Below are 19,969 nucleotides of genomic sequence, written 5' to 3'. Positions count from 1 at the left end.
AGAACTTAATTATGCCCCAACAGGCACAACTACATAGAAATAAACAAACTTAGGAAGCAGGGCATTCTTATTATAAAGAATGCTTGTGACTGAAAAGTTTGACACTAAACTGAGAAAATTTCAAATGTATAGTAATCAGACATCAATATGGTATATGTAAAACAATCTGGTCTCGCTCCATTTCCAGTTGATAGTTTTCACAATATTTAACCATCAGAACTCATCATCTAGAACTAAGAGTATTCATTCTATGATGCATAATAGTTTAATTTGAAACAAATTAAAAATAACAGGCGTGTTTTGTCTGATAACTCATGCTTTCTTAAAATGCTACACATCTTGCAAATTCTGCAAGGGGTATGCAAACTTATGAGCACAATGAGAAATTACTACTAACCAGATAACATCCTTTTCTTTATGACAGTTAGGTGAATCCAGAAGAAGTGGGTTATGTACCTCTACCAGCAGATGGAGATAGAGCAAACTGACATCACTGTTGCGCTGCGGTGGAAGGGAGCTCTAGGGGGCGCTCCCTATAGTGGGACAAGGAATGTGTGCCCTTGAGGCAAGACTAAGCCTAGTCTGGGACTGGAGCTTGGAAGTCCGGAGACAAGACGTGGAGCTTGGAACACAGGGGATGAGACAAGGCGAGCAAGGTCCCTCAGGCACCCTACGCAGCCCGTAGGCTGGTCACAGACCACGCTGTACTCTGTGCGCACTACTCAGCCGGATGGCTGGTCATGGACCACAAGAGGAGCGGGCAAGCTCTGGACATGGACATAGGTCAGGACAAGTTACCCCTTGGATCTCCAGAGTCGGAACAGGAACAGTCTTTAAAATCATGCCTTGGTACCCTTGATGGACAATGGACAGAAACCACTGGTCCGAGATTACACTGGGCCACTGGTTTGCAAAGAACTGCAGCGTGCCCCTGACCAGAGGATCCATCGCCCCAGGTACGAGAGACTGGCTTATGCTCCCTGTGGCCCAGTCAAAACCCCATCCCCGACTGAGGAGCCAGCTGGGATTTGGGAGCTCTCTGCTGCCTGGGACAGCCACAGGAGTTTTGATCGTGTTGATGGGAGCGAAGAGGTGGAGGATAATACTTCCTTTAGCAAAAGAATTTCTTGGCCCAGGTCTCAACAGCCTCCTGGAAGAGGAAGGTGGGTCCGGAGTACTGATGGAGAGTTGCTGAAGGGTTTCGTGATAGTCCCTAAGTTGGGCCACAGCATCCCTCACACTATCTCCGAAAAGATTCTCTCCTGAACACGGCATGTCAGCGAGTTGTTCCTGTACCTCTCCTGTTCCTGGCCCGCAGCCATGACATTCTGCAGCCACTGATTCCTGCTGCAGAGATTCTCAATACCATCTCGAAAACATCGGAGGTTGCATGAACCTCGTGTTTCCCGCACGCCAGACCCTTGTGCACCAGCGATATTAGGGTGTCTTGCTGCTGTTGAGGCAGCTGCTCAGCCATCTCCTGCATCTACTTCCAGATGTCCCGCGAGTATTGGCTCATGTAGAGCTGGTAGGCAGCGATGTGGGCAATAGGTATGGCACCCTGGACACCTTCTTCCCAAGAGCATCCATCGCTTTGTGGTCCTTCCCCTGGGGCGCTGAGAGCGTATTTGACCACCACAGACTAGTGAAGCAGCCAACACTTATCGAATCCAGCAGCCTTCTGGGCGAAGTAAACCCCATCCATATTCTTATTAATGGGAGGAACTGTGAGGGAGTGTTCCCAAATCCTCAGCAGCAAACCCTTAAGGATCTCATATACCAGGACCATCACGATCTCCTTAGGAGGGTCCATGAACTGGAGGATCTCAAGCAGTTTGTGCCTGGCATCTTCCTTTGTCAAAAGCTGGAATGGGATGGCCTCCGCCTTTGCAAGGTTCATCCTCAGATGGAGATCTTCTTCGTTCATCTGAAGGAGAATGATTTGATGGGAGATCATCCAAGACCTTGGAGGAGGACTCCATCTGATTACCTCCCCAGTGGTCATAGGGGCCCTCATTCTCACTGTATGCCACAGGGGATGGGGCTCTGGGTGCTCGGCCAATGACCAGAGGTTCATTCACCAGTGGAACTGGATGTGGGACTACAGGCCTCGGTGCCTCTGCTGGCCCCAGTGGAACTTCCACCTCGTAAGAACCAGCGACAACCATGTATCAGTAAGGGGAGGCCTCGGTGCCCCTCTGGGTATTGGTGCCATCCTGGGAAAAGAAGCCAGCCAGGTCGGTAATGCACTGATGAGCACATTGAGCTTCTCTAGAAATGGTACAAGGACGGATGGCACCGGCTCCAGTGCCTTCGGAACCACAGGACCGAAGCTCTGCAGCGCCTGCTCCACCACCAGCTGGACTCTGTGCTCCAGTTCCTCCTCGAACTTTGCCAATCCCAACACCAACTGGGAGGAGGAAGGGGGTGGCTAGATCTTCCTTGGACCCGCGAGAGGGATTGACAACTGGCAACAGGACTAGTGAAAACCGTTACAGACCCCAGGCATGGATGGAGGATGGGTCATTGCGGCAAAACACAGTGCATCCCCATGCCCTGCACCATGCATCAATGAGGACCGGTGCTGATGCTTCTTAGTCTTCCCTCAAGGCTCGGCCTGGTCCTTCCCCGGCGCCGAGGTCGAAGATGACAAAACCGGCATCCTTTGCCTAAAGAAGATCAACAACAGTCAGTCTCCAGTGTCCCTATTCACCAGTACCCTCAACAGAACCGATGGTTCCGCTAATGCCAATGGTATGGTGTCCATCGGAGCAGCTTCGATGCCAATGCCAATGGCCTGGACTTCCTCGGCCCAAAGAGCGGATTCATCTTGTCGAGTTGAAGCCGACGTCCCTTAAGGGTCATCTGGGCTCACAAATAGCAACTTAATATGTCCCGAGGCAGAGGATATATACCTCATGAGGATCAGTGATGGACATGTTCCTCAGGCACTGGGAGCATTGGCGAAAACCGGACGAGGCCATGATGGGGAGAAACATCGATGGCTGGCAGGCACCGAGGCACCGCTACCACAGGGGAAACTGACCACGAAAGAAAACTTAGCGAATAGCCAAAAACCCTGACTGGGGACACTACGGGAGGGCACCGAGAGGGACCTGGAGATGGAAAGAAGAGAAAAAACCATGAATAAAGACGTTTTCCACAAGGCAAAAAGCCAAGTTTAGAACTCAATCAAAACGTGAGGCTCACAGCTCCGCGGAAAGAGACTGAAGAGGGACCCCATGTGGACGCATGGTATAGGGCATGCTGGGCATGCTCAGTATACTTAGTCAAAGTTCTAGAAATTTTGACATAAGTTTTCCGTATCAGGCTCCAAGTGATGTCGTCACCCATGTTTGAGGACTACCATCCTGCTTGTCCTAGGAGAAATAAATACATTGTTACCAGAATTAATTTTTAATGCAATTGAATTGTTTTATGTATTTATATTTTATCACTTGTAATTCATAGTGTTATTTTGTGTTGTTATTTTATTATGAATACTGTTTGTTAGCCACCTGGGGCATTTGCATAGGCAATATATAAATAAACTTAAATCCATGCTAGGATGAAGGCCAGTATGTGATACTGGGTGTTTTCCTATTAAAATTCTGAGATACATGCAAGTCACAGGAAGTATCTCTATGTGGGTGTAAGCATTTTTTTAAATCCCAGGAACACAGCCAGTCTCCTTTCTGAAGGAAGGCTATTAAAGTGTCCAGGGAAAGCAACTTTTTCTTTTACAAGGAATTTGTTCAAAGCTTTCAGGTCTAGGATGGGATAGAGTCCTCCTGTTTTCCTTGGGTTAAGAAACTGGTTAAAAGACAGGAAACAGAGAGTAGGATTAAATGGTAAATTTTCTCAGTGGAAAAGGGTAAATAGTGGAGTGCCTCAGGGATCTGTACATGGATCGGTGCTTTTCAAGATATATATAAATGACCTGGAAAGGAATACAGCGAGTGAGTTTATCAAATTTGCGGATGATACAAAATTATTCAGAGTAGTTAAATCACAAGCGGATTGTGATACATTACAGGAAGACCTTGCAAGACTGGAAGATTGGGCATCCAAATGGCAGATGAAATTTAATGTGGACAAGTGCAAGGTGTTGCATAAGGGAAAAATAACCCTTGCTGTAGTTACACGATGTTAGGTTCCATATTAGGAGCTACCACCCAGGAAAAAGATCTAGGCATCATAGTAGATAATACTTTAAAATCATCGGCTCAGTGTGCTGCAGCAGTCAAAAAAGCAAACAGAATGTTAGGAATTATTAGGAAGGGAATGGTCAATAAAACGGAAAATGTCATAATGCCTCTATATCACTCCATGGTGAGACCGCACCTTGAATACTGTGTACAATTCTGGTCGCCGCATCTCAAAAAAGATATAGTTGCAATGGAGAAGGTACAGAGAAGGGCAACCAAAATGATAAAGGGGATGGTACAGCTTCCCTATGAGGAAAGGCTGAAGAGATTAGGGCTGTTCAGCTTGGAGAAAAGACGGCTGAGGGGGGATATGATAGAGGTGTTTAAAATCATGAGAGGTCTTGAACGAGTAGATGTGAATCGGTTATTTACACTTTCGAATAATAGAAGGACCAGGGGGCATTCCATGAAGTTAGCAAGTAGCACATTTAAGACTAATCGGGGAAAATTATTTTTCACTCAACACACAATAAAGCTCTGGAATTTGTTGCCAGAGGATGTGGTTAGTGCAAAAAAGGTTTGGATGAGTTCTTGGAGGAGAAGCCCATTAATGGCTATTAATCAAGTTTACTTAGGGAATAGCCTCTGCTATTAATTGTATCAGTAGCATGGGATCTTCTTAGTGTTTGGGTAATTGCCAGGTTCTTCTGGCTTGGTTTGGCCTCTGTTGGAAACAAGATGCTGGGCTTGATGGACCCTTGGTCTGACCCAGCATGGCAATTTCTTACGTTCTTAACTACTAGGAATATAATCCATGCACTTTTTCCCCTGGTGGAATGGGTTCAACCGTCTGTCTCCAAAAGGGAGGTGAGTTCCTTAAGTAGTAGATCCTGATGCTGAAAGGCGTAGTGATATCCTCTGAGTGAATTGGCATGAAAACTAGCAATTTTCAAAAGTCCATTTACATGCATAAAACCCAGTTTTACGCCATGTAAATCTTTTTGAAAATTACCTTCATTCAGGCAGATTCAGTAAAGTCTGCGGGAGAGCGGGGGAATGCTCCCCCGCTCTCCCGCAGACTTTACTGAATCTGCTAGCGCCTCCTTACTGCAAAAGGAGGCGCTAGGGACACTAGCGCGTCCCTAGCGCCTCCTTTTGGCCCGGAGCAGCGGCTGTCATCGGGTTTGACAGCCGACGCTCAATTTCGCCGGCATCAGTTCTTGAGCCCGCTGACAGCCACAGGCTTGGAAATCGGACGCCGGCAAAATTGAGCGTCGGTTTTTGACCCGACAGCTGCGGGCCGACTTCAATTTTTTTTTTTTTTTTTACCCTTCAGGACCTCCGACTTAATATCGCCATGATATTAAGTCGGAGGGTGCACAGAAAACCAGTTTTTACTGCTTTTCTGTGCACTTTCCCAGTGCCCGAAGAAATGTGCGGCTTGGCTACACATTTTACTTACTGAATTGCGCGCGAATACCTAATAGGGCCATCAACATGCATTTGCATGTTGAGGGCGCTATTAGGTTCGGCGGGTTGGACACGCGTTTTCCGCCCCTTACTGAATAAGGGGTAAGGGAAAACGCGTGTCCAATGGCAGGTTAACAGTGCACTCCATCGGAGCGCACTGTACTGTATCGGCCCGATTGTGAGCAATTTGTTTGGATTTCTAGTAGGCAAAGTCCATATCCATTTATATTATGCTTAGAATCCAGCAGTCCGAGATTATAGTGGGCCAATAGTTTACATAAAACATCTGCCTTCCACCTAAAGAGAGATCTTCCAGAATTGATACTGGAACACCTACTATGTTTTCCTGGATCCATTCAAACCCAACCAGGTTCTGATTGAGAAACTGTCTGTGGTTTACATGTCCTCTACTGACTTGGATGAGAGCACGGCCACTGTTATTTTTGGGAGCGAGAGGGTTGGGGGAAGAGGCAGAGGATAATGCCCTTTTGGAGAATAGAAGTGTCTCCTCTATGCCCAACTCAAATAACTCCTGACAGATGGGTCAGAAGTGGTTGCAGAGAGTGTCTGAAGCATCAAACAATGGTCCTTAATTTGAGCCACCACTTTGTTGACTTCTCTAAAGAGATTTTCTACCTTGCAGGGCAAATCAGAAAGCCTGTGTTGCACATCTAACCTCAAGTTTGAAGCATGTAGCCATGAGAGTTTATGGACACCAATTCCTATGGCAGAGGCTTTCGATACCATCTTGAAAACATCATTGGTTAATCTGACCTAGTATTTTCTGCACTCCTTAACCCTTGTCCACTATATCATCAAATTGTCTGACTTTTCTTGAAGGAGAAATTGCAGAGGGAAACACTATAGTTAAAAGCCTTCCAGGATCATCAGCTGGTAGAAATGCTATTCAGATAGTCCATACAATCAAAGAAGAAAGTAAGGACTCTGAAGTTGATATTTCATCCATCTGGGAACCAACGACCTTGCTAGAAACAACATCCAAGTGGTACAGAGAGATTTCCAGACTCCGACGAAGCAGATTAGTCACATGGCAAATACTATTGCTTTTTCAGAAGTGTTACCTGTTCATGGAATGGGGAAAGAGAGGCTAAGCCATATAGATAACTACAATGCATGGCTTAAAACCTGGGGTAAGGAACAAAGTTTTGGATCTATTAGGGGCTGGGGCCAAGTATGGAACAGTAAAAGGCTCTATGTCAAAAATAGCATACATCTGTCTGTGGCAGGAAAAAAGAGCCTAAGTGATGAATTCAAATCCTGTGCCGTGAGGCAATTAAACTAGAGGATGGTGTGGCAGAAAGAAATTGGAATGTCATCCCCCCAAATCTCAAAGAAATGGGTGAAGGGGATAACAAACATCAGCTGAATAAGGCACAAAAGAAGTCCAAGAAGAGCAGTAACCTGAAGAGAAGCTGGAAAACTATGAGCACAAACGCTCCTAGTCTGGGTAATAAAATCCCAGACCTGCAGGCTTTAATGGTGGAAGCAGATCTGGACATCACTGCTGTTACAGAAACATGGTTTACAGAGTCACATGACTGGGATACAGGCATCCCTGGTTAAGTTATTAAGGAAGGACAGAGGACAGGAAAGGAGGAGGAGTAGCACTATGTCAGAGGCAATATCCAAGAAACTGAAATGTAAGGGATGTGGGGTAGGGAAGAAGCATTATGGGCTAGCCTAAAAAAAGATGATGATGCTTCCATTTACATCAGTGTGGTCTATAGGCCTCCAATTCAGACAGAAGAGCTGGACAGAGATCTGATCGAAGAGATCGAATAGATTGGAAAGAAGGGAGAAGTGTTGCTCATTGGAGATTTGAATCTGCCGGATATAGACAGATGTAGCACTTCTGCAGAATCTATGAGAAGTAGAGAGATAGTGAATGCCTTCCAAGGGGCTATGCTCAAACAAATGGTAATGGATACAAGGGAGGAGCTCGCGGCTGCCGCTGGGGAAGCCAACCCGTGACCTGCAGAGGAGCTAGCGAGGTGAGCAGGCCCATGCGTGGACGGGGCACGCAACAGCACCCCCCCCTCCCCCCACCTTCTAGGCCTCCCTCTACGCAGCCGTGGCTTTTCAGGATAGGTCCTATGGAAAGTCCTGAGGAGCTCTTTATCAAGAATGTTGTGAGATGGTTCCCATGAGTTCTCCTTGGCCCCATAACCCTCCCAGGCTAAGAGGTATTCCCATCTGCCTTGATGCCGACGGACGTTGAGGACCTCTCTTACCTAGAGTGACGAATCTGGTTCGGTAGAGATCCGCGGAGGTGAAGGATCTCTACGGGAGGGCCAGGAGAGAACCAAAGGCTTCAACAGGGAGACATGAAATGTGTTGTAGATGCCCATGGCACGAGGAAGCTGAAGTTGATAAGACACTGCTCCCACTCTTCGACACACTGGAAATGGGCCGATGTACTTGGGAGCCAGGCGATGACAAGGGAGTCTCAACCTTATGTGTTGGGGGCGTAACACACCTTCTGACCAGGACAGAAGAGTGGAGCAGGACGTCTATGGGCATCAGAAGTGTGCTTGGAGCACTCAGCGGCCTCAGTAAGGCGTTCTTTGACTTGATTCCACACCTGGCGAATGGTGTGGGCCATGAATTGCGCAGCTGGAGAAGGAACAGTCAGGGGAACTGGAAGTGGCAGCTGAGCTTGTCGTCCAAATACCACAGAGAACGGAGATACATCAGTGGCAGCAGCGACGTGGGTATTCTGCGACAGCTCAGCCCAGGGTAACAGATCAGACCAGTTGTCCTGCTGGTCATTCACGTAGGAACGAAGGAATGTTTTCAAGGTCCGGTTGGTCCTTTCAGCTTGACCATTGGCCTGTGGGTGATAGGCCAACGTGAAATTCAAGGCAATGTTAAACTTTTTACATAGAGAGCGCCAGTACCTGGCAGCAAACTGTGGTCTTCGGTCGGATATGATTTCCTTTGGGTGTCCATGGAGATGGAAAATGTGTTTCAGGAACAACTTGGCTAGTTCTGGGGCCGATGGGAGGCTCCGGCATGGGAATGAAGTGACCCATTTTCGAAAAATGGTCAATGATGACCCAGATTACCGTATTGTTCTGGGACGGAGGCAGGTCTATGATGAAGTCCGTTGAGATGCTGGACGCGGTTGGAGTAGGCCCCAAGGCCGTCCGGTAGGTGGCTTCTATTGGGCGCAGATGGGACATGAATCTACATAGTTACGAGAGTCTTGCACCATGTTGGGCCACCAGTAATATCTCCGCAACATCTCTAGGGTCCTGCTCCGACCCGGGTGTCCTGCCAACTTGGAATCATGGGCCCATTTTAGAACTCATTCATGTTATCTACGTGGAACGACATTTTTCCCAACTGGAATTGTAGTGGTCACGGCAAGGGATACGCAGGCAGGATCTATGATGTATCTGGGAACATTAGGAACATTCTCTAGTTCGAAGGAACTTGATAGTTCATCAGCACAGAGGTTCTTGGGCGATAACATAAAACGAAATTGAACCGTTCAAAGAAGAGCGCCCATCGGGCTTGTCTAGGATTCAAGAACTGAGCTTCTTTAAAGGTGCTCAAGATTCTTATGGTCGGTGAAAATGGTAAATTTATGTTGCGCCCCTTCCAACCCGGGGCGCCACTCTTGGAGCGCCAGCTTGACAGCTAGAAGTTCTTGGTCACCAACGGTGTAGTGCTGCTCTGTAGGAGAGAACTTGTGTGAGTAGAATGAACAAGGTATCAATTTACCCTTTGGAGAAAACTGACTTAAGACGGCTCCTGCTCCAAGTGCAGAGGCATCGACTTCGACGACGAATGGGTGTCTTGGGTCTGGATGCTGAAGACAAGGACCGGAACAGAATGCTTCCTTTAGCGTCTGAAAGGCTGTTTGTGCTTTGGGTGTCCACACACAAGTGTTAGCCCTTTTCTTGGTCATGGCGGTGAGTGGAGCAGCTAGGGTAGAATAATTGGCAATGAAGCTCCTGTAATAATTAGTAAAGCCAAGGAAACGTTGTAAGGCCCATAGGCCCACTCTCGAATCCCCTGGACTTTATCTGGATCCATGGAGAAACCTCGATCAGATATGATGTACCCAAGGAAGGGTAAGCGATTTCGCTCGAAGAGGCACTTTTCTAACTTGGCATAAAGGTGATTTTCTCTTAGACGTTGGAGGACAATCCGAACATGATCTCGATGGGATTCAATGTCTTTGGAAAAGATCAGGATGTCGTCAAGATACACGACTACAAATGAGTACAAGAGGTCTTGGAGGATTTCATTCATAAGGCGTTGAAAGACCGCTGGGGCATTGCATAGCCCAAAGGGCATCACGGTATATTCTAAATAAATAAATAAATAAATAAATAGTGACCATCCCTCGTGTTGAATGCGGTTTTCCAGATATCTTCAGGTTGGATGTGTACCAGATTGTACACACCCCTCAGATCCAACTTGGTGAGGATCTGTGCCCCTTGAAGGCAGTCAAACAGCTCACTGATAAGGGGCAGGGGGTACCGGTCTTTGTGGGTTATGGCGTTGAGCCATCTGTAGTCAATACAAGGGCGTAAACCACCATCCTTTTTTTCTTGATGAAGAAAAAGACCGCAGCTGTATGGTGCCCGGGGTGAACCTGAGGATCGGTTCCCGACAGGATAGTGCTTGAAGTTCGGAGATGCGCCGAGCTGAGCATATTGCGACCAAAAATGCTGTTTTAAAGGTCAGGAGACGTAGAGACAGACTGCGTGTTGGTCTGAAGGAATCTCCTGCTAGGAAGTCTAGTACTAGGTTGAGGTTCCATAGAAGCACTGGCCATTGTAGGGGTGGTCGGAGTTGCTTAACTCCTTTCAGGAAGCGAGACACATCAGGATGAATTGACAGTCTGATACCGGCCCCTTTGGACCTGAAGCAGACCAGTGCTGCAACTTAGGCTTTGAGGGAGTTGAGAGACAACCCCTTCTTCATGCCGTCCTGTAGGAATTCCAGGATCATGGGAATCTTGGCTGTCCTTGGGAGGAGACCGCAGTCTTCACACCAGGCATCAAATACTCTCCAGATCCGTATGTAGGACAGGGATGTGGAGAACTTACGTGTCCGGAGCAGGGTGTCAATCACGGTTTTTGAGTAGCCGCGCTTCTTTAGGCTAGTCCTCTCAAGGGCCATACCGTAAGAGAGAATCGAGCCGGGTCTTCATGGGAGATCGGTCCCTGTTGAAGCAGGTCCTTGTGTGGCGGTAGACGCAGAGGATTCCACGCCAGTAGTCTTCGCTTGTCCGCGTACCATGGTCTTCTTGGCCAGTCCGGGGCGACTAGTAGAACTAGCCCCCTGTGGTGCTCTACCTTGTGGATGATCCTGCCCAGTAGTGGCCAGGGTGGGAATACGTACAGAAGGTCTTTCTCTGGCCAGTTCTGGACGAGAGCGTCGATTCCCTGAGATTGTGGTTCTCGTCTGCGGCTGAAGAACCTGGGGACTTGGACATTGAGACGAGTTGCCAGTAGGTCCATGACTGGGGGACCCCATCAATTTACTATCAACTGGAAGGCCATGTCCGACAGTGACCATTCCCCCGGATCTAGGTTCTCCCTGCTGAGGTAGTCCGCTGAGATGTTATCTTTTCCCGCGATGTGGAGGCCAAAATCCCTTGCAGATTTATTTCCACCCATGCCATGAGGGGGTCTATTTCCAGAGACACCTGCTGGCTCTTGGTTCCTCCCTGGCGGTTGATATAGGCAACGGTTGTCGCATTGTCCGACATGATTGACAGACTCGCCTCAGAGTCTGTGGTTGAATCGTAGGCAGGCTAGTCTGACTGCTCGAGCTTCCAGGCGGTTTATGTTCCATCCCCCCTCTTCCTTGTTCCATTGTCCCTGGGCTGTCAGTTTCTGACAGTGGGCTACCCACCCTCGCAGGCTCGTGTCCGTGGTGAGCAAGATCCAGTTCAGTGGGGATAGATTTACTCCTCTGCTTAGGTGGACTTCCTGTAGCCACCACTGAAGCTGGTCCCGAACCTCTGTCGGTAGCCGTAGGCGAATTGAGTAGTTCTGGGACGCTGGATTCCATCGTGACTGTAGGGAAGATTGTAGCGGTTGCATATGGGCCCTTGCCCACGGAACGACTTCCAGAGTTGATGTCATGAGGCCGAGGACTTGAAGGTAGTCCCATACCTTGAGGCGAACAGAGGTCAACAGTTTTTGCAACTGACCCATCAGTTTCCTTCTCCTTGGAGGAGGGAGGCAGACCTGGTTCTATTAGGTATCGAACCAGACTCCCAGGTATTCTAGTGATTGGGAGGGCTGTAGACAGCTCTTGGCTGAGTTCATGACCCACCCGAGTTCCTGTAAATTCTTGACTCTAGTGGTCGCGTGGCGACTCTCCTGCGGAGACTTTGCCCTGATCAGCCAATCGTCCAAAGAAGGATGTACCAGGACTCCTCCTTTCCTCAGTGCTGCCGCCACTACCACCATAATTTTGGTGAAGGTTCTGGGGGCGGTAGCTAGTCCGAAGGGTAGCACCCGGAATTGGTAATGATGGCCCAGTATCGCAAAGCCCAGGAAGCGCTGGTGGTCCTGACGGACCGGGATGTGAAGGTAGGCTTCGGATAGGTCCAGGTAGGTTAGGAATTCTCCCGGCTGTAATGCCATTATGACGGAGCGTAGGGTTTCCATGCGGAAGTGTGGTACATTCAGGTAACGGTTGATTGCCTTGAGGTCCAGGATGGGCCGGAATGTTCCTTCTTTCTTGGGAACAATAAAATAAATGGAATAGTGGCCAGTATTTTGTTGAAGCGTGGGCACCAGGGCTATTGCCTTCAGGCTGAGTAGTCTTGCTAGTGTGGTTTCCACTGCCAGTCTCTTGGAGTGGGAGTGGCAAGGTGATCTCATAAATTTGTCCGCAAGGATGCTTTGGAATTCCAGAGAGAACCCCTCTCGAATGATAGTTAGGACCCACTTGTCCGATGTTATCTCGACCCATCTTTGGTAGAAGAGGGCAAGTCTGCCCCCTTTGTCTTCTTCCTGTGAATGGGTCTGCGTCTTCTCATTGTGGGGTACGGCCAGAGTCTGCCCCTGAGACTGCTCCCCTCTTAATGTGTCTTTTCCGAAAGGAATAAGACCTTCCTGAAGGGCGAGGTGCCTGGGACTGTGTGTTCTTGTAAGGTCTAAAATGCTGCGATCCTCTGCCCTTAGTTCTTCTGAGAGAGGAGCGCTGATATGTTCTTTTGTTCCTGTCTTCAGGTAGTCGGGGTACTGGAGATTCGCCCCATTTGAGGGCTAGCTTCTCCAGTTCGCTTCCGAACAAGAGAGATAATTTAAAAGGCATTCTCGTGAGGTTCGCTTTGGATGTCGCGTCAGCTTACCAATTCCGGAGCCATAGTTGTCTTCTGGCTGCTACTGCCGCAGCAACGCCCCTGGCTGAGGTGCGCACGAGATTTGAGGTAGCATCGGCGAGGAAGGAGACCGCAGGCTCCATCGTTTCTCCGGGCATAGTTGTGTCTCTGGAGAGGAACATGCCACCAATGCGCAGCAGGAAGCAATCTGCAGCATCATTGCTGATACGTCAAAGGACTGCTTAAGAATGGCTTCCAGCCTTCTGTCCTGGGTGTCCTTCAGTGCTGCTCCTCCCTCCACAGGGATTGTAGTGCACTTTGAGACTGCACAGATCATAGCGTCCACTTTAGGGAAGCGTAGAAGTTCCTTAGCCGAGGGTTCCTGCGGGTATAGGGCTTCTAGGGCCCGTTCACCTCCCCCCCCCCCTTTGAAGCTGGCCTCTGGAGCATTCCATTCCAGGACAATCAGTTCCTTGATGGGCTCCAACATAGGAAAGTAGCATGAGGCCTTACGAAGATACACCAAAATGGGGTTCTTCTTTGGTTCCGTTATAGGATCCGTGCCTGGAAGACCCAGTGTCTTCAGAGTGTGGGACACGAGGGCTGGTAATTCGTCCTTGTGGAAGAATCGGAGCATGGTTCGGTATGGCTCCATCCCTGGGGGAATTTCTCCTTCTTCCAGGGAGTCAGTTTCGTCTTCTGAGGTGTCTGGATCCCCATCAGGGAGGCTCTTGATTAGGAGAGGCATGTCTCGAGGAACTCGGGAGGTGCTGGGAAGGGCTTGTGCTTCCGGCAGGGGTTGAGTCAGGTGCACAGCAGGAGCTGGTTGTGCCTGGACAAAGGTTTGCAGCCCTTTAAAAATTCCACTCAGGAGAAAGTTCCTGGGTCCATGTTGATCCCAGGAGGGGTTGTAGTGGAAGCCCCAGAGGTACTTTCCTGTGGGGGTGCAGAGTTGGAAATACATAGGTCCGGGGTGCCATCATTAGTGGTTCCGGATCCCTCTCTTGGCTGCAGGGGGTCTTGTTTTGGTTCCCCCTGAGCCTGTTCATACTGTTGGCATAGGAGGGATTCCAATTCAGGTTGCACGGCTCTTAAGTGGCAGGCTGGGCAAAGGAAGTGCCCTTGGCCTTCTTAGATGGCGGTGCCATTATTTGTGCGCATGTAGAGCTTCAAACTCGTCCATGTGTGGAGTTATACGTGCGGATGCACTTAGTTGTGCGCATGGGCTATGGAGTTTGTGGGCCCGACTCCGATCTGTGTGCTGTTGTGCATGTGGCACAGTTCTGTGCACAGTTGTGCGTGCCACTGTGCGCACAGCTCAGATGTGCACGCAGCTAAGCGTGTGCCTTTAGGGGCGCGCTCAAGTTAGGCGCTTCGGCCCTCTGGCCTGCCCCGCACGTACCGTCAGTCGATGGGGGGAAATGGCGCAGACGACCCCGATGGCAAGATGGCGCCCCCCCCCCCCGGAGGGTCTCCACATATGTGGACCCTCGCACGAAATCAGGGCAGCCAAATGAGGGCTGCTCAACCCGATTTTAAACCTTGTCGGGAGGAAGATCGGTACGGCTATTCGAGTCTTGGAGACTGGAGACTTAAAAGTAAAGGTTTCTACCTTACCTGGTGTCGGCGCTTACTGGTCGCGTGCCAGGCAGTCTTCCAGCTGCTGGGGGAGAGGGGAATATCTTCACCCACTGCCTTTCAGCCACCCTGGGGGCTAAGTCCACGCCAGGAATCGGCTGCCAGACCAAGGCTCACTTCTGAGGGATATCAAGAATCACCTCAGGAAAGTCTCAACTGTGGGAGGGACCCTTAGGTTTCACCGCAGGAGACGCAGGGCTCTCTTCTTAAGAGGTAAATTTTCTTTCTTCTTTCTTGTTGTAAATGTTACACTATTCTCTTTGGGATAGTGTCCGCATCTGCTATGGAGACGGAGAAATACTGAAGAGCTAAGCATGCTGCACGGTATATGTAGGGTGATGTCAGCTTTGAAATCTGACTCTGTCTCCCATCTGCTATCAGGAGAGCACAATACCCATTGTTCCTGAGTATATCTGGCTACATGCTAGGAAACAAGACAATATGCTATCAGGCAACAAAATTCATTAAAAATGGAAAGACCTATGTTCAGTACCTCTGCTGCTTTGCCATTGTAAAGTCGGAAATGATTACAGGCTTTGAGGTTGAGGGCGATGGTGCTATCAGGAATCTGTTGAAGGTAAACAGCAAGCACCTCCTGAGAGACATCATAATAATCCAATTTGTAGTAACACAGGGCTACATACACATTGAGCGCCATAAACTCCCTGTAAGGAGAGAAGAGATGAATAACTTTATACAATATCCAAAAACTAACACCAAACATGGGGCAATACACACTAAACACTGTGAAACAATATACAATAAACACTGTGAGATTAACTCACAGCTCAGCATGAATTTTATAAAGATCATGGAACGAATGCCATGCTCTCGGCCTAAATAATTCAAAAAAAGCATGCATTTCTTTGATTAAATACATACAAGCCAGAAGACCTAAGATGGTGTTCTTGTTTTGACTTTTGTCAGTATAAAGACAGTTTAAAATAAAATAGAAGCCGGGGGGAGGGCACACCTGTTTTCCTGCAGGATTCGCTTGTAAATCTCAATGGCCTCTTGATAATGGGATCTCATATAGTGGATGGATGCCAGACTTAGTTGATCATCTGTAATGTCCTGTAGGTTTTGGTGATAACTCATCAGCTTCTTCTCATCATTGAACTAGGAAAGAAAAGAGAAAGAGACAAGCTGCACCAAGACTCTGAATCATTTCATAGAGCCACAGGTGAAATGGGTCTAAGCTGGTATGTGAATAACATATGTAGAAGAAACAAGTTCAATACAATTTCAAAGAACAAATAATGCTTATTTCATTCCCTGGCTCTCTTGGGAAATGTAAGGCTAGTACAAAGATTACAAATGGTTTCACATACATTTCTAATTCGCTTACATAGTGTGTGGTGTCATTTATGGCACTCTTGACAAAACTGACCGATCTTATCCAATGTTGGATGTCATTAATAACACTGTTGCCAATATACTTGCTCTTGGTAAGAACTACTTAAAAGAATATGTAAAAAAGGTACTAAAAATACAAAGAGGTAATTTTTAAAATGGTCATGGAGCCTGCAGGTATATTGTATGAGCCTGCAAGCTAATAAACAAAAGGAAACTATCTATGGTGCTCCCTTCTTCATCCCTCTATGTTATAGTTGTGTGTGTGCTGCGTTTCCTTTCTGTATTTTTGGCATAGTCCTTTGTTACATGCAATAGTAAATCACATGCTGTTTGTGTTCCCTGAGTAGCATTTGTCATTCTTATCTCATTCCACTTGAATTTTTTCTGCCTCTGGTTTTGCCAGGGCAATAGTATGGGGCTCAGGGTTCTATGTAGCCTAGTGGTTACAGCAGCAGGCTGAGAACTAGTGAAATCAGGGTTCAAATCCCTCTGCCACTTCACCCTCAGGTACAAATTTCGATCCATATCCTAGGGATAGGGAAATACCTACAGTACTTGAATGTAATATGCTTTGAAGTGTCACAAAAGATGGAATATAAAAAAAAATACTAGAATGAGGAGATTCTCACAATAATTAAAACTGCTTTATTCCACCTCTCACCATTACTGGACAATGCTGTCTTCATGACTGCTATTTACACCACTGTCATCTCCATTCTGGACTACTGTAACACACTATATGCAGGTAACCCCATCACCCTCAGACCCCTGACATCTAGAACGCTTTTCACTGACAGAATTGCTCTACTCTACCTGACAAAGCACAGCTACAAAGTGAATCACTGATTCTAATCTATTATAGCCTCTTTTCCTCAGATTTTAAAACAAGCGCACGTGCACCCATACTCGCACATATCGGCGCGAGCTAGGATATGCTACAATTTTTAATTGTTTGCGCACTTAGACGCATATGTTTTAAAATGCACCAACTACACATAAGTATGCTCTTAATTTTAAGAGATTACTTGAACATAGCTAGCACGCGTGGGTCTTCATAAGAACATAAGAAATGCCATACTGGGTCAGACCAAAGGTCCATCAAGCCCAGCATCCTATTTCCAACAGTGGCCAATCCAGTCATAAGTACCTGGCAAGTACCCAAATATTAGATACATCACAAGCTACTACTGCTTATTCATTACTGTAATAGCAGTTTATGTATTTTTCCTCTATGAACTTATCCAAACCTTTTTTAAAACCAGTTACACTAACTGCTGTAACCACATCCTCTGGCAATGAATTCCAGAGCTTGACTATGTGCTGAATAAAAATAATTTTCTTTGATTTGTTTTAAATGAGCTACTTGCTAACTTCTATTATCTGAGAGAGTAGGACTATGTCGGCTTTTACGTGCATATGTCAGCAAATTTTAAAACATGCTTGCATGAGGGACAACCAAGTTTTTCCCCTTAGTCTACTACTTTGTTCAGTTAATATCGAGGTCTTCCAGACCCCTCTGGTTCTTCATCCTGCATACTCCCCAGTTGACCCAAACCCCTTACCCTGTCCTGTAAGCCCTAAAACTCGAGATCTACAGACTTGCTTCTCATATGGAGCAGCAGTAAAATTATATGGATAACAAGCCGACGTGCACCACAGTCTCCAGTTTTAAAATTCGTAGTTACATGCATAAGTCTTGGCCCTGCCCCGCCCCTTTTCAGCCTCCTTATTCCTCACGTGCGCATGGCTACATACACACGTATTTTGTGGCTTTTTCAAATCCGTGTTGCTCGCGCACAGCCCACCTGATTATATCCCTTTTTCAGAGTTTGTAACTAAAAGCTTTTTTACTTTCTGATCTAATGTATTGTATGTGATTAATATTTAACTAATTGTAACTCACTTTGAACTCTTGGTAGAAAGTATGTCATAATTAAATGATGATGGTGATGCATTTCTTTGGAGGGAAAAACTGCTTCCTAGCTGGCTTACCATGAAGCTTTAAGATGTTGACAGTAGTTTGGAGGTAGCAGTGGATACGGCTTGAACTATGGAATGGTGATCTTTCATAGACTCTATCATTTCCTTCAACTTATCTACAAGACTGCCACCTCTGCATGGCATATACAAGAGGATGTTTTTCTAGGTTGTGTTGTAGGAATGGTTTTCATATAATACGTTTGGGCCATGTCCCTATTGTAAATCATCATGAAGGCCTGAGGTATACAGCCATAAGAATCTATGGGCATTAATAACCATGGCAGAGGCTCTTAATACAATCTCAAAAACATCTTAGGTCATGTGTTTTCACATGCCTTACTAGTTCCTTTTAGGCGATAATGCTCAGCCTATTTTGAGGAAGAAACTCTGAAAATTCCTGCATTATATGCAAGTACTGCATTATATAGATCTGGTACGAAGCTATGCAGGGTGGAATAGTGCTCTGGCAATGTCTTCTCCCAAAACGTTTTAGAGTCTGCAATCTCACCTAGGGGTTACTAAGATGTACAGATTGGACTTCTTAGCTTTTTTGAGGGCAAATTCAACTGCCATATTTTGTTGCGGCAATTAAAGCTAGTTGAATCCCTCAACTGCCAGGATACAGTGCTTTATATCCACCTTTATACCGGAAGGAACTATAGTGTGAGGCATTCTCCCACATCTTCTTTCATACATGATGCTAGAACCTCAACTCTTCTGTCATGCTGACTGAAGGCCCCAATGATTCTCTTATCTAGCTCAGCTTCAAAAATGGCTGATGACCACAACAGAATCATCCTTATAGTAGCTGAACATTCTCCACAGCTCTCTGGTGTTGCTTCTTGAAAGCCCCCAACTGGTCCTTGTATCAGGCTGTCAAGGCCACGTTTGACTTTAATGTCACCAGCAAGGAAATTTCAAGCCCCATCTTTCAGGGCCAAATCACTCTTGGCGACATCCTTGTATGGATATTGGAGCTCAAATTATTGTGGCCTTGTCCCAGAGACTTATGAAAAATCTTATGATCATCTTTTTTGCACTTGAGACAGAATTTGAAGCCACTGAATTGTTTCATGGACATGGTCAGGGGAAACTGAAGATATAATATCAAATGTAGACATTTTTCTACAAATCAGAGAAATGGTTTGAACAGAAGAAAATGTTTCATCTGAACAGCCTGCTGGCATACTCCCGCAGATAAGAGACAAAACTGGCAAAGGCAGAGGCATTCAAAAAGTTACATAAAACTTTACCTTTCAAAGAATTCCCTGGTGTCTAGTGGAGCCCAGAGCACCCCCTAGGCTCCAGATTGGTTAACCCCATTTTCCAAAATGTCAATATTTGTACTATTGAAATCTCCCTTTATTACTAGACTGCCAAATTTGTTAGTTTCCCTAATTTCCATTAGCATTTCATGGCCTGTCTTCTCATTTTGGCCGAGCGGGTGGTAGTATACCCCCACCGCTATACTCTTCCCCATCACACATAGAATTTCTATCCATAAAGATTCCACAATGCATTTATTCTCCTGCAGGATCTTTATCCTGTTTGATTCTATGCCATCTCTAACAAAGCGCCACCTGCCCCCTCCCCTCCACCAAGTTCATTCACCCTGTCATTGCAATAGCACTGTCCCATTAGGTATCCTCCTTCCACCAGGTCTCTGAGATGCCAATTATGTGCATCTCTTCACTAGCAGCTATATATTCTAATGCACCCATTTTACTTTTTAGACTTTTGGCATTTGCATACAGACATTTCAAGGTGTATTTTTTTATTTGAATATGCAACTTTCTTAGCAGTTGACTAGGATAATTTGTAATCTTTTAACTCAATCTGCTCTTTACTTAAAGGCACCTGGGCTACTTTTGCCTTTATTGGAATCTCTCTATCAGGATGTTCTAACTCCCCTGATTTTTTAGGATCCTTTGAAGATACCTCCCTCCAAACCATGTGCTGTTGAGCAACTGTTGACTTCCCCCAAGATCTAGGATAAATGTTGCTTTCCATGACTTCTGAATTTTAGCAGGTCATTTATATATTTGATAAATTAATGAAA

At 46.7% G+C, this 19,969-nt stretch overlaps 1 protein-coding gene across 2 annotated transcripts in view; it reads right to left on the bottom strand.

Moving 5' to 3' along the window:
* Nucleotides 1-19,969, bottom strand: part of TTC26 (tetratricopeptide repeat domain 26) — a 258,672-nt gene that overhangs the window by 195,112 nt on the left and 43,591 nt on the right. For both annotated transcript variants that reach the window (XM_029590355.1, XM_029590356.1), the window contains 2 exons: nt 15,548-15,693; nt 15,068-15,239 (listed from right to left, as the gene is read on the bottom strand). In XM_029590355.1, the coding sequence (XP_029446215.1) occupies nt 15,068-15,239; nt 15,548-15,693 (318 nt within the window). The remainder of the gene's footprint in view (nt 1-15,067; nt 15,240-15,547; nt 15,694-19,969) is intronic.

Source organism: Rhinatrema bivittatum, chromosome 2, assembly GCF_901001135.1.
Source record: "Rhinatrema bivittatum chromosome 2, aRhiBiv1.1, whole genome shotgun sequence".
In the NCBI taxonomy this organism is placed as follows: domain Eukaryota; kingdom Metazoa; phylum Chordata; class Amphibia; order Gymnophiona; family Rhinatrematidae; genus Rhinatrema; species Rhinatrema bivittatum.
The sequence above is the reverse complement of the archived record's forward strand: the minus strand, read 5'-3'. Positions and strand labels throughout refer to the sequence as shown.